We start from the raw sequence: 14,224 nt of genomic DNA, 5'->3' as shown, positions 1-14,224 counted from the left end.
AAATAAATTTAAAGTGTAATCGAAAACTCTTTTTTTTACACTAATATGATCACTTGCCTGTGACAATAAATTTCATATAGGAAAACTATATGTCATCGAATTAAATTTTAAAATACAGGCAAATGGGTCGAAAAATTTAGTTTTTCGTTAAATTTTAAATAAAAGAAATTTTGAGTGTAATCAAATATTTCAATTTTTGTTCAAACATCTTTACTTGACTTCTTCAAATAGATTCATGCATAATAACGTTTCTTGTGTGGTTGTGGAAAAAATCAGTGGCGATTCCCTAACCTCAAATCTGGGGTAAATTATGTATTTTGGACAGGCTAAGGATATGTCTGGAAACGGCGATCGATTAACTGCCTTAGATACTAATATTTTGTTACGTTATGATACTTATATGCTTAATGTCTCATTATAATTTGAGTTTCTGGGGAGAAAAAGCTGACAAACTGTAGCATTAGCTGCCAAAATAGCGTTTTCTAGCGGTCTGTCTGTTATACATTTCGGACATCAAATATACATTTTGGACAACCTCATGTGAATATAATTTAGACAGGGGCGTTATCTCAATATCTATTCAATAGTTTCTCAATAGAAAGGTCATATAATAATGTTTTAAGAGTTTGCATGTGACTTATGCATTTTTTCGCTTATTGGATGTGTATATTCGTGATAATCAATAATTTCATTTAATGCAAGCAAATATCATCAGATCCATGAAATACGCCTGCAAGTATGCATACGTGTGACATTCCAGTGCGGTTCATCAGATGACCAAATTATATCAACTGAACAAAAACCGTAATCTATTTTTGACACCACCTGACTTATGACTTATATACTCATGTTAAGATTTTGGATTAACTTAGCTTCAATTTTAGACATATTTTATCATATTGCACCCTTTAAACTTTTTATGAGTGCCAATTCTGAGCGCTATTATTGGGTTTCATGTATGTTCTTGAATTGTACATCCTCTTGCATTCGTAGGTTTCACAGATGTTCTGTTGATACAATTTACAATTTTGATATTTTTGAAGCCAATTTGTAATTGTTATGAAAATAGCCATCATCAATAAGTAGCATAGTGTATTAATAATGCAATAAGGTACCGCGGGGTAAGTGGGTAAATGGGGTAAGTGAAAACAATTGATATATTTTACTGAATATGTGAATTAACGTTTTAAACTAATGCGTAAACCTTTGAGGCCATTCAGAACATTACGATAGGTAAGAGATTTCTGAGATTTTTCAGCCATTTTTGAATAATAGAGCAAAAAATTGTTAACCTGTCAACTGTTACTCCGTAACAAGTTGGCGGCGTACAATCTTATTTTAATATTTTCAGTGGAAAAAAGTTGCGGAAAATAATTTCCTGTACCACTTTTTAGTTGTCCTCTGTGACAGTTTCAAACTGCAATAAAAAAAGTTTTAGAATTAATTCGACGTAGACCTAAAAATAACTAAATTTAAACACCGTCAATTTTCTTATCAGGTGGGGCAAGTGAAAAGTTTATCATTAGAGATTGAATTTGAGTTTTCGTACTTAAGTAGCCATAAGTAAACATGGTTCGCAATTATCATAGAAAAACATAACGTGCTGATAATTCAAGAAACACTATACTCAAACGTTAAATGCTATTAGAAATCATGGAACTTCTCTAAAAGATTTTGCCAAACATTACAATATAATTATGTCTACTTCGGCAGCCAATTAAAAGGAAGACGTTGACTGAAAAGTTGCAACATTAGAGAACACACGGAAATCTCTTGGAATGTCTATGTAACCTAGTTCAAAACATAAAAATGGGGTATAGGTCTATCCACATAAAAAAGATTCTAAATACGTTATTGAAGTATTCCGTCTGATTTCTCCCGAAGAGTTATCCGACGTCATATTCGATTTTCTCAAAAACAAATAACGAGCGTTGGAAATTCTACAGAGCAGAAATGCAATTGCTGTCCTATAATGTAAGAACTAACATTGGAAATGTTGCAGTTATAATGTTGTCGAATCATTTCAACTAACATAACTGAACAGAAGAAAATTCAAGTGAAAAGAATAACATTTTCTTTATTTACATGTTACTTATGTTATTGTTCATTGGGAAGCCTTAACAAATGTTAAAGCTAATAGAAATCGTGAATATAACTGTTTGTTTTTGAAATTATTGTTCAAAACGGTAAACTTTTCACTTGCCCCACTGTTGGGGCAAGTGAAAAGTAAAGAGACATTTTTCAAAAACTTTTTCTGTATTTTTTTCTTCAATTTTTCATAAAAATCAATTTCACCATGCTGCTTATATTTGGTGGGAGTCAAGCTAAAAAATATACACGACCTCATTTGTTTCAATTTAAAGTCTCTAGAATTTGAAGAATCTCAACTATGCGAATTTCATTACCCACTTGCCCCACGGTACCTTACATGATTTTCCGTACATAAATTGCTTTTCATCTCATTGCAAATGAGCATAGAACGACCAGCCTGTCCAAATTATATGCATGTCCAAGTTATATACATACGTCACCCTACCTGTTCCACGGATAGAAATTCTTGAATTTCAGCAACAAATTTGCGTATAATGAGGAGAGATTTGTTAGAAAGGATGATAAGCAAATAAATGCCAAAATGTGATACCACCACTACAGGTTACACCTCCATTCAAAAATATGCATGAAAGTTGAAAAAATAACATTTTTCTAAAAGGCCCCATCTCATTTCCCACCAACTAGGATATTCATCGCAAAAGCGGCCTTTTCCCTAAAAGGCCTCATTTCTATATTCAACTGGAACCGAGTTGAGGCCTATTAAACAAACATCCAAATTGCATTTTAAATCGCGAAAAACGTTCCAAATTCACTAGGCAGATGCTAGTTATACTACAGCCGCTCCGCTCTTTATATTATTTTACCCAGCGATTGTCTCAACGGCGAACATTATCAAGTTTCCCGTCGGGTTTCTGTGGAGTGATGTATGTTGTATCATACTACCTAATAATACCTGTGTCAGCCTGTCTGTACTTCACGACTTGCTAATTAAAACACGATTTGATTATATGTAATTGCATGAAAAATAACGTTCAATTGAAATATCAATTTGATTGAACTAATTTTTCCATACAATTTCTCGACGACACAGTCGCGTAGAACATACTTTTTTTTTTCTACGCGTTCTGTTCAAAATTCCTGGAAGGTTTTTACCGTTGATAGACACTGGAGCACTCAATAAAACAAGCATTCAAACTTCTTAAATTAATGTTTGAAAAAAAAAAACGATTAATTAGATGAAGAAGAAAAGTACAAAGTGCAATAACATGCAGTTTATAGCAAACAATACTGTACAGGTACATCCAACGCCAAAAGCTAATATGTGCACATTGAAACGAATTACACAGCAACTCACCATAGAGCTGTCTGAATCGAAACCTACCTTCTTCATGCTGCATCTTGCGCGGTCTTCCACGTGCTTTTTTGCCATCTATGTTCGGCCGCATCAATCCACTGGGACCCGGGCGGCTCGACGCCATCGAGGCAGCCGACGATGGTCGTTCCAAATTGCTGATGTCCTCGTCGCCATAGTCTCGATCCGGCGAGGTATCACGAGATCCCTGGAAGTACTAAAACGGACAATCAGGAAAACAGTTAATAAAGTATGAATTAGACACTTACTTTGCCATCTCGTTCATCGTCTTCCCAGTCGATATCCTCATTACGGGCGCGTTCTTGGACCAAGGCAATGTTCTTCTCCAATTGTGACATGTTATCCATCTTAAAATACATTAATTATTAATCGCTTTCCGTTAATATCAAATGCTGGATATTGCTTACCGCTTCCAATGCCTGCTTTACAACTTCCACCATGTGGCGTGCCTGTTTGGTGAAGTTTGCCTCCGATCCATTGTACGTTTCACAATTATCCGCAATCAGCTGGATATCCTGCAGAAAGTCCGTCCTACAGTGATACTTATGCGAAGCCACCTTCTTTGAAATCTTTTCCAAATCCATTGGCTTTCGAATTATGGTGTAATAGTCCTTCACCAGCCGTTTGTTGACGGGTTTCAAGAAAGGCCAACTTTCCGGCATCGCCTTCAGTGGGCCATTCACGTACTCGCCAAGCATGTAGGAAAGTGCCACCTGATCGTCGTCATCCAGCAAGGGATTGATACTCTTCTCTAGTCGAGTCAACCGTTCTTCCTTCTCTTGCATTCGATCTTTACATTTTTGAAGCATTCGTTGAGCTGCGATCGTCAGCGAACTCTTCGCTCCATTGTAAAGCGAAGAGTTTTCAACGATTTGATTGATATCGGCAATGAACTCATCTCGAGTTTGATACTTCTTCTGCCGAATATGTTCGCGAATCGTTTGCAGATCCATTGGTCGTTGGATGATTTTATGATAATCCACAACCTGTTTGGCATTCACAGGGAACATAAATGGCGCTACATCTGGCATGTCACGTAATTCGTTAAGTATCTGTTCTAGCAGCGAAGACAGCACGACGCTTGGATCAGTTCTCCTACGATTCGCAGTTTTGTTATGTCGCTTCAGATAATCACAGTTGGCATCACCTCCAACACGGCGACGTTTCTTGCTGACCGCTTCCTTCGGTACCTTCAGCAAAAGAGTCCTTCTCTTCACATCTTCGTGCCGTTTCAATAACTTTCCACTCAACTTTACTTTAGTACCATCAACATTCACCAAATCTTCATCGTCTGCGTTAAGTTCCTTTTCAATTTCTTCCTCCTGCTCTTCAGTCATTGCAACGTTCAGCGATGGTGTCGGAACTGTTCCCGTATAAAGCGGACAGGCCTTATTCGTTCTCATGTGTCCAACTTGGCCACATGCACCGCACTTCAGTTTGAGATCTGGCTTTAGTTTAACCTTCTTGCGTGACGAAGGGCTGTGCTCCTTGGCATGGCTTTCTTTAGGCGTCGAAGGATTGACACTGGACTTCGAGCTACCCGGGGTTTCTCTGTCGCCGAGACTGATGGGTGTTCCGACGGAATGTTGCTGATGCTGTTGCTGCATCATGCCAATCTTCTGTTGGTTACGTTTGATTCGTCGCAACTGTTCCTGAATACGGCGCTTTTCGCGCTTCATTTCTTCCTTCTGGGCTTCATCTAGTGTTGCAAACTGTCTGATGAACGCCTCGTCCTTCGTGGTTCGAATCTTAGTGTAGGCATCAATGACCGGCGCTCGGCGAACTATTTCTACACGAGTGTACTCACGACCTTCCGAATTTTTGAAAGTACGGGTAATCTTCAGGATTTTTGCTGTAATTTAAATTAGTTTGTTGCAGTAAGTTATAATAGCACAATTAATTAATGATAACACTTACTTGTAGGAACTTGTTGAATATCCTTCAAATCGTCATCCTTTTTCTTTCCTCTAGAACTGCCTTGCTCTTCCATGATTTTCCTAAGCAGTTCCTGACGTTCCTGTTCCTCTCTTTCCAGTGACAACTGGGTCGACGTTTTCTTGTTGGCCAGCATGTTTTCCAAATTCTTTCCCAGTTCTTCCAAATCTGACTCCTCAGAAGCAGTCGATTCGCCCTCATCCGTAGATAAAACTTCCGAAGAAGCCAGTACCCTATTTTGCAGATCGAAGATACGTTGACACTCTTCCTTGTAGCGTTCCTGATGTTCGGCAATGGAGAACCGATTGCCACGGGAAAACTTATCCATGCCCTCTTCACCGGCTTTGGCTTTTTCCGTAGAAAGGGTTCGTACAACGTCGATGACCTCCCATCGGGAGAGCTTTTTGATTTCTTCTTCCGGAACTTGGAACTTGCGCAAAAGGGCCTTAGCGTTGTTCAGGGACAGTCGCCTTAAATCGGCATCTGTTCCAGTGACGGTTCGTTTCGGTTGGCTTTCAATCTCTTCTTTGTTTTGTTGCTGATGTGAAAAAGATATTTAATTCGTGTGAGTTACAAACCATTGAATTAAAGCAGAGTCCTGAAAGTCCTGTATGGCCGAACAAGAGTAATTTTAAAAGTTCAACAACATAATACAATACATTTAGCACAGTTTATAGTAATTGTAATTACTCGATCCACACCCTGGCAGATCATCGTTCGCCAATCTAGACACGGTCTAGGTGAGGAGTTACCAAGCCTCCACCGTTAGCATGTATGTATGTACCGTTTAGCACACCGGGATCTTCTACAAGCAGGCACCGGTGGTTAAACTAGTCCCACAAGTGTCAGAAACATTCATGGCTACATTAAAAAGATATAGTCCCTCTGGCACTAAACCGAATAGCGCCCTCCGCATTATCACCAGCATTGTTCCTTCTGCACGCTAAACATAATGCCGGAAGTAGCGTGCTGTATAGCACATCAGATGTTCTATTCAGCGCACCTTGGGTCTGAGGCCAAGGGTAATGTCGATGCACTGTACACCACTTGAGCAATTTTAAAAGAATTGCTCAAGTACAGTGCATAGGCTGGTTTTAGCGGGTCGTCGTTGGTGCGTCATCCCCGCATTCCCTGAGTTACCTTCTGTTTGCAGATTCCCCCCATGCACAAAAAAAATGCAGCACACCAACACTATGCAAAGGCATGGCTGCTGCAGTTCCAAAGCCCTGATAAAGGTGGATGGTTGTGATGGCTATGACCGTGGTCATCATATAAAAAAAAGGGGGCAATGCTTTAGCATGATGTAGGTAATGCAACCCTAGGCAATGTATAGAATTTACGGCACCAGACCAGTCAACGAATAAAGGACAGCGATTGGGAAGCCGGATTTTGGAACGTGAGAACTTTGAATAAACCCGCCCGTGTTGGTCTCCTGACAGTGTAGAACGTAGAGTTGGCTTCATAGTTTATTGGGAAGCAGATAAAGCGAGTTATTCGGTGGAAACCGGTAAGTAATCGAATCCGTATGTTGAGAATGAAGGACAAGTTCCTCTACTTCAGCCTGATCAGCATATATGCACCAACGAACGTGTGCATGGCCGTGTGCATCATAGCCGGGATGACGCCCATCGGGCTTATCATCAGGGAAGCTGTTCAATGCTTCAACCAAAGGGGTCCCAGAGGAGTCTGCGACACGTGTAAAGAGGAAACGCTCAGAAGCTGGCAGCAGGAATGGGATAACTACACTAAGGGTAGATGGACCTATCGGCTAATACCAAATTTGTCAGATTGGTATGGTAGAAACCATGGGGAAATGAACTTCCACCTGACGCAGTTTCTGTCAGGACATGGTTGCTATAGACAGTACCTGCATATGTTCGGGCACTCAGAATCTCCTGCGTGCCCCAATTGTGCTGGTGTGGAGGAAACAGCGGGGCACGTCGTGTTCGATTGCCCCCGTTTCATTGTTGTGAGAGGTCGCATGCTCGCTACATCGATCTAAAAGAATTGCTCTAGTACAGTGCATAGGCTGGTTTTAGCGGGTCGTCGTTGGTGCGTCATTTCCGCATTCCCTGAGTTACCTTCTCAGGGGATCTGTTTGCAGATTTCTCCCTTGTAAAAAAACAAAAAAAAGTTTCTTGGTCTAGTAGACCCGGAAAACCTTCATTGCGTTACCGAAGACTGCGACTTGTAACCTTAGCTGCTGCAAAAGGGATGGAAATCAACAGTACCTACTTTGAACGCAAGAACACGATATCTGTTCCCAAAAAAAATCCCGTTCTGGTTGATTGACGACATTTCTCAGATGTCATAGACCATTCGAGACCCTAATATCGACTCGGATCATTATCTCGTTGTTAGGTTATTAGGTGGAACCCGATCCACGAGCGGATCTGCGTATTGAGGATTCGGGGCAAGTTCTTCAACTACAGCCTGATCAATGTTTATGCTTCGGCAAACGACAAACCCGATGTTATGTAGGATGCGTTTTACGAATATCTCAACAAGACCTATGGAGAATGCCCAAAACACGGCGTGAAAATTGTCATCGGCGACGCTAATGCGCAGGTCGGAAGAGAGGACATCTTCCGCCTTATCATCGGGACGGAGAACCTTCACTCGACAACAGCCTACGGTTAGTGAACTTTGCTGCCACCAGGGGTATGGCCATCAGTAGCAACTACTTTGCACGCAAGGATATCCGAAAGCACACCTGGCGACACCCAAATGGCAAAATTTGCAACCAAACCGACCATGTTCTGGTAAACGGCCAACATTTTTCCGATGTCATCGATGTTAGAACTGGTTCCTAATATCGACCACTATCTCGTTGTAAGCAGAATTCGAGCACGGTTATCAACCGTTTCGAGTTCTAGAAATAGACTATCGTTGCGTTTCAATATCCAAGGCCTGTCAGCAGATGGTGTAGCAGCGGACTATCATCAAAAGCTCGACGAGCGGATTAGCAAAATAAACGAGAGCATCAACCTCAGCGATTTGTGGCAGTCAGTCCATGTAGCGGTGAGCACAGTATCGTGAGAAGTGGTTGGTACTGCTCAACGAAGACCAAGGAACGGTTGGTTTGACGAGGAGTGCCAGAGAATGACGAACGAGAAGAACGTGGCTAGAAGCCGGATGCTGGTGTCTAGTACCCGTAAGAGTAGAGAGCGGTACAAGGTAGCAAGGGCAGCCGAAAAACGGATCCACCGCAGAAAGAAAAAGGGCATGACGAGGCAGTAATTGCTAAGGCGCAAGAAGCTATGGAATGACATGCGACGGTTTTACGAATCTGACAATGGTGTGCGGAGAAAAACAGCGCCGTCTCCCGCCATGTGCAACGACCGCGATGGAAACTTGCAGACGTATAAAACAATGGTGGCCGCCATGTGGAAAGAGTACTTCGAGTCCTTGTTGAACGGAGATAACGGAAGTGGATCTGGCAGCAGAATTCAAATCGATGACGATGGATAGGCTGTGGAACCTCCAACGCTAGATAAGATATAGAAAGCAATCAATTGGCTGAAGAACAGCAAGGCTGCTGAGAAGGGCGAACTCTCGGCCGTACTTCTTAAACACGGAAGTGAGCAACTGTACGATCTCCCTCACCGTATCTTTTCGAGGATATGGGATTAAGAACAAATGCCTACTAGTTGGTTGGACGTTTGACGTGCAAAACCAGTCTAACTGAGCTTCAAATGCGGTAACACAAAGTAACCAAAGGAAATCTAGCAACCATGATGCATATCACCGCCAGCCTAGCAAAGAAAATCAAATTTTAACTTAGCCTTCCTTGTTGAAAATATTAGCGCATTTGGTGTTCCTGCATTTGATATTGGCATTTTAAACGCACACAGCAATACAATTGACGGGAGTGCGCCAATTACCGTGGGATAACACTGGTAAATTCGGCGTACAAAATCATGTCTGAAATTCTGTTCAACGGATTGAGACTGCATGAGGAGTCCTTTGTCGGCGAATACCAAGCTGTTTTTCGAGAGGGCCGATCATCGACGGATCAAATGTTTACCCTGCGTTAAATCCTAGATTAATTCCGACATTGAAGGAAGTCGACTGGAGAGCTTTCGGGGTGTTTGAACATAAAGTGCTGCGAAAAATACTCAGCGGTAAACTCGAAAACGGCATGTGGCGGCGTAGCATGAATTACGAGTTGTACCAAGTGTATAAAGAGGTGGATATTGTCAAGCGCATACAACACGACAGGCTGCGTTGGGCTGGTCACGTTGCCCGTATGCCGGAATAACTAAAAGCAAAGATAATATTTAGCAGAGAACCCGGACGAGGCTGCCGACTTCGTGGTAGACAGCGCACACGATGCCTTCTTGCAGTTGAGGAGGACCTAAGGGTACGTAACGTTCAGGGCGACTGGAAGCGATTGGCCCAGGACCCAACCCAGTGGAGAAGACTCTGTTCGCGCACAGTGCGAATGTTTGTGAATATTTTAACAGTTATCACCCTATCGCCTTACACCCTATTATTGAAACACGCACTACCCACCCGAATGGCAATGATTATGTATTGGCTGGCGGCTGATGAGCGAAGAGCGGCGGCTAAATACACCAGCAGATGCGACGAACAACATCACTCGGACTGTGCATGGCAGGAGACGCGACGAACATGTAGGAACATGTTTGCTACGTTCCACCGACCAATGGCAACGAGGCTTGCACGGATTGGTGGATGGCGATTCGTGGAATGCTATATAAGGGCGCTGCCATAGTAAACGCGTCCGCATGTGCGAGCCCGCAAAGCAGAATATCAACAACAGGAAATCCTTTGATCGCATCGCGTTCGCGGACGCAGACGCGTTACTATGGCCGCACCGTAAGTGAATGAGTTTGTTTGTGAATCATCAGTTTTCATTTAACCATCGAGCAATAAACATCGGATTCGGTAAAAGTTAAAGTGAAAATTTCTTTTTCTTGGACAGCCGAAACATAAATAGCCTTTTTCAAGGCTTCTGAGTTGTTTGGATTTATTCCCCGAGTCGAGCTATCGTCAGCTGCTGTTCCTGCTGGCACTCTCTTCAGAGGAAGGAGTTGCCCATCATTCAAGTGTCCGTGATCGGACAGACTCATCCATTCGGCGTAGATTCATCGTATGCGAATTGTAGCCCATCAAGTATCAAGTATCATTATCTCGTTGTAAATAAAATTCTGGCGCGGGTATCCAGCGTTTCGAGTTCTAGAAACAACAGAACGCTGCGCTTCAATATTCAACGCTTGTCGACTGCTGGAGTAGCTACACCCAGCAGCTAGACGAGCAGTTGGGAAGACTCAACGTTTCTGGGATCTCAACAGCCTGTAAGACCCTATTCACGAAGCTCTGACCACAACGGCGCGGGATGTAGCTGAAGCTTAAGATAGCATAAACCAGAACGACATGCGGAGATTTTATGTACGGTCAACGGTACGGGGCACAGTACCGTAATCGTGCGCGCCATGTGCAATGATTGAGAGGGGTATTTGCAGACCGATAAAACGTGGTTGACTGCCAGGTGGAAGGAGCACTTTCAGCAGTTGATGAACGGCAAAAATGGATCTGATTTTTTTCGCTGGAAATTTGTTTATTGTGTATCGGTGAAATGAAAATTCTAAAATTTAGTCACGAGTATTTGCATAAAGATGCGAATATTAATATAATATGGTTGAATAGAATTGTGAAAATAATAATCAGCTGGCAACCATGTGGAGGTCGGCCCAATATTTTTCTTTTGCTTGTTCAAACGTATAACGTACAATTAGTAACAAATTGAACGCCAGACATATTTTACTTTTTGAATTATAAATCTGAAATTAATTGTCCGACCATACAGGACCATCCCCTTTAAAATCCAATAACAGCACTTACCGTCGGTTTGTTGGGCATTCTCACATAGGAAAATCCTTCCCCGCAACCCGTCGGGTCGGCCGGTCCATTAAGCTGCAGGATGCATTTGCCTCTCATGGCCTGAATGTACGCTCGAGTGGTGTTCCATGGGGCCACCTTCACCTCGTCGTCCATTTTAAGTTGCATCTCTTCGTCGTCGTCTTCCTGCTGGGCGAAGATAAACTTCTCCCCGTAACCAGCATCCTTCAGTCGCTGTTCGGCTGCAATCATGCTGAAGTACGCACAGCACTGCTCAGGTGAAACCATTGCCCGGATTTCTTCCTCCGACGGAAGCCGGAATTCCGGTTTGATTACCCAGAAGTTTGAATCCATACCGGTACGTTTGAAATCAGCACACTGCTTCAACCGTTTGCGAATGCTGCTTTCCGAGTGGGCCGGAAATGCCTTCTTGATGTCATCCATACGAATCTTGCGGGGGTTATCCTTACTCTTCCAGAATAGACGATAGATGAATACTTGCAGGAAATCACGGACAAAATTGTTGGCTCGTTTAGAATTTGGACCAGGAACTTCGTACAAGGGACATTCTTGGCCGGCTGTGAACAGCGCATCCACCTCTCGGACATAGTAGTTGCTACGTGTTCGAATGACAAGGAAATCTGTTTCCATAACATGATGCTGATAGATTGGAGCTCGATACATATTGTTCTCAACTACTTGCATGCAGTGTCCCGGATGCAGTATTCCCAGGAACGGAGATGTATGGGCAAAGTGAAGTTCGCCGTACTTAAACTCCGGAGGACCAGCATCCTTAGCAGCTTTACGTTTGTAATAGTTTTTGATCTTCGTGGCCATACCCACTTGGTTCATCAGCGGAGGATGCTCTTCACAGAATTCCACCAGTATAAGTTCACCATCGCGACCTGAAAGATCGTCGGGAGTGCGCATAAAAAAGACGTCACCCCCACCGGAAGCAATTCGTTCTAATTCTCGTTGCTTTGCTTTCTTCTTTATGTTCTTCAACAGCGGCAGTACCGGTTGTGGATTGATCGATGCCAACGCTCCGTGCGAGTATTTTTTCATCGGTGGTCGGTGGAACATGCGAAGCTTCATCGGACCCATGTGCGTTGGTATGAATGGAGCGCGCAGTTCAACGACCGGCGTTGAATGCTGCAATAAGTTTCCACCTCCGACTTTGAGCTTGAGAGTTGCTTCCGATGACTTAGCCATGTAGAACACATCATTGGAAATGTTGTACGGATCACGGTCTGGGCTTTTCGGAGGTGGTGGAGGAGTGTCTTCGGCGAGCACGTTTATAACACCTGCCTTTCCTAGAAGAATCTTTGATTTTTTAACGTGTGGATGCGGAATTTTCACTTTTGGAGTTGGGCCCGTATTCCTGATGATTTTGGACGGATCGATATCATCCGGAATACCAAGAATGATATTCTCATCGTTGGGATCTAAAGTAAGAACCTTAGGTTTCGGAATTTTACAAACTGCTTCTGCGTCCCAGATAACTTCCTCTTCCCACTTGCTGTAGACCAGTTCTTCGTTTTCAACTGGAAATATGCTATACCAAGTATCATCATTTTCCTCCTGTTGCTTGTTTTGAGCTGCATTTATAATCATCTGCGCTTTGCTCATTTTGCCCTGACCAGATCCATGTTTCGATCCAGAAACTGCAGGTGAAGCTGGAAGGCTTTTTCCTGGCTGACTAAATGCCCCTGCCGTTCGGGATCCACTGGACGGAAGCCATCCGGCTGCATTAATCTTGGAATTCAGTTTTTGCAACACTTTATGCTTTATATCATTTCCGTCCCAAACCACGTCATCTTCCCAATGCAACTGGGAGACCATCAGAAAAGCATCATCCGGTATGGGTTCACCTTTGATGTCTATTTCTTCTCTTTTATCGGTAGTTTTAAAACCATAATTGAAATCCTCCCCAGTTTCCGGAACGTCCAACATGTCGTACCATACTTGAGCAGGACCAAAACGCCAATCTGCCACTTTAGGCTTGGAATCGCCACCCGTATCGGTATCCGGTTTTTCCTCCTTTTCTTCCTCTCTAGTCAGGCTTAATAGTTTGTCTTCATCGTCCGATGCCCACTGATCTCGGGATGGCACAGGAGCATAAACACAGTCAAAACCGTGCCTTCGACGGGGTTCATCCGAGTCAGATGTAGAATCCGACCCATCCTTCATTTTTAACTTCTGGAGTTTTTTCTTGCGTCTACGGCGCACGCTTCGCCAGATCTGTGGCAGACTGGAAATTTTACCCGGTCCAAAAAGCCTCGAAAATCGAAGCACTTTATCAGGACGAAAATCTGGAAACAATTCGCGAACATCAACGTCCACATATTTCGACGGAAGCATAGCTGCAAGTGGTGTATCTAACTTTCGTTCCTGTCTTGGCTTTTCCAAAGCATTTCCTTCATCATCCACCTTTGCTTCCGTTCCGCTAATTGGAGCACTTGGGGGCGGCATTAACTGCTTATCGTCCACCGTATCATCTCCATCTTCTTTCTCATCATCGCCATCCCGGCCACCATCCGAATTGGATCCTTTCACATCCACTTTGCTCACCGGAATAGCTGCTTCAATATCGTCATAATCGTCTTCCCCTCCTGAATCCTTCTTATGATCTGAAGCATCCAAGGCTACCGGTAAGTCCTCAGCCAGTTCGTTGAAATCTGAAAAGTCCACCGCATCATCTGCTTTGATCTTGTAATTGGCATTATCATCATCATTATCGTCATATCGGTGATCATCACTGGATGAAGAATCATCACTATCGCTATGCTCAACTGGCGCCTTCTCTGTTCCATCGGTTAGCACATCGGCCAGGAACGAAGAAAGACCCATTCTGCAAAAAAAAAAAACAATTTTTTTCTATTAGTAACGATTAGCCATCAACGTTGGTAGCAGGTCTCTTTTTAGAGCAAGTCTCAATGTTTGATGAAAGGTCTCTGAAGTATCTTTTTTAAACTAAGTTGGTCTCGTAAGTCACTATGT

At 43.0% G+C, this 14,224-nt stretch overlaps 1 protein-coding gene across 2 annotated transcripts in view; it reads right to left on the bottom strand.

Moving 5' to 3' along the window:
* LOC5567420 (transcription initiation factor TFIID subunit 1) overlaps window positions 1–14,224 on the bottom strand; it is a 42,910-nt gene that overhangs the window by 7,647 nt on the left and 21,039 nt on the right. For both annotated transcript variants that reach the window (XM_021854870.1, XM_021854875.1), the window contains exons 2-6: window positions 11,228–14,075; window positions 5,342–5,897; window positions 3,832–5,276; window positions 3,673–3,771; window positions 3,434–3,620 (exon numbers count right to left, since the gene is read on the bottom strand). In XM_021854870.1, coding sequence (XP_021710562.1) covers window positions 3,434–3,620; window positions 3,673–3,771; window positions 3,832–5,276; window positions 5,342–5,897; window positions 11,228–14,075 — 5,135 coding nt within the window. The remainder of the gene's footprint in view (window positions 1–3,433; window positions 3,621–3,672; window positions 3,772–3,831; window positions 5,277–5,341; window positions 5,898–11,227; window positions 14,076–14,224) is intronic.

This window comes from Aedes aegypti, chromosome 1 (assembly GCF_002204515.2).
Source record: "Aedes aegypti strain LVP_AGWG chromosome 1, AaegL5.0 Primary Assembly, whole genome shotgun sequence".
In the NCBI taxonomy this organism is placed as follows: domain Eukaryota; kingdom Metazoa; phylum Arthropoda; class Insecta; order Diptera; family Culicidae; genus Aedes; species Aedes aegypti.
Note: the sequence above shows the minus strand (reverse complement) of the source record. Positions and strands in the feature narration are given on the sequence as shown.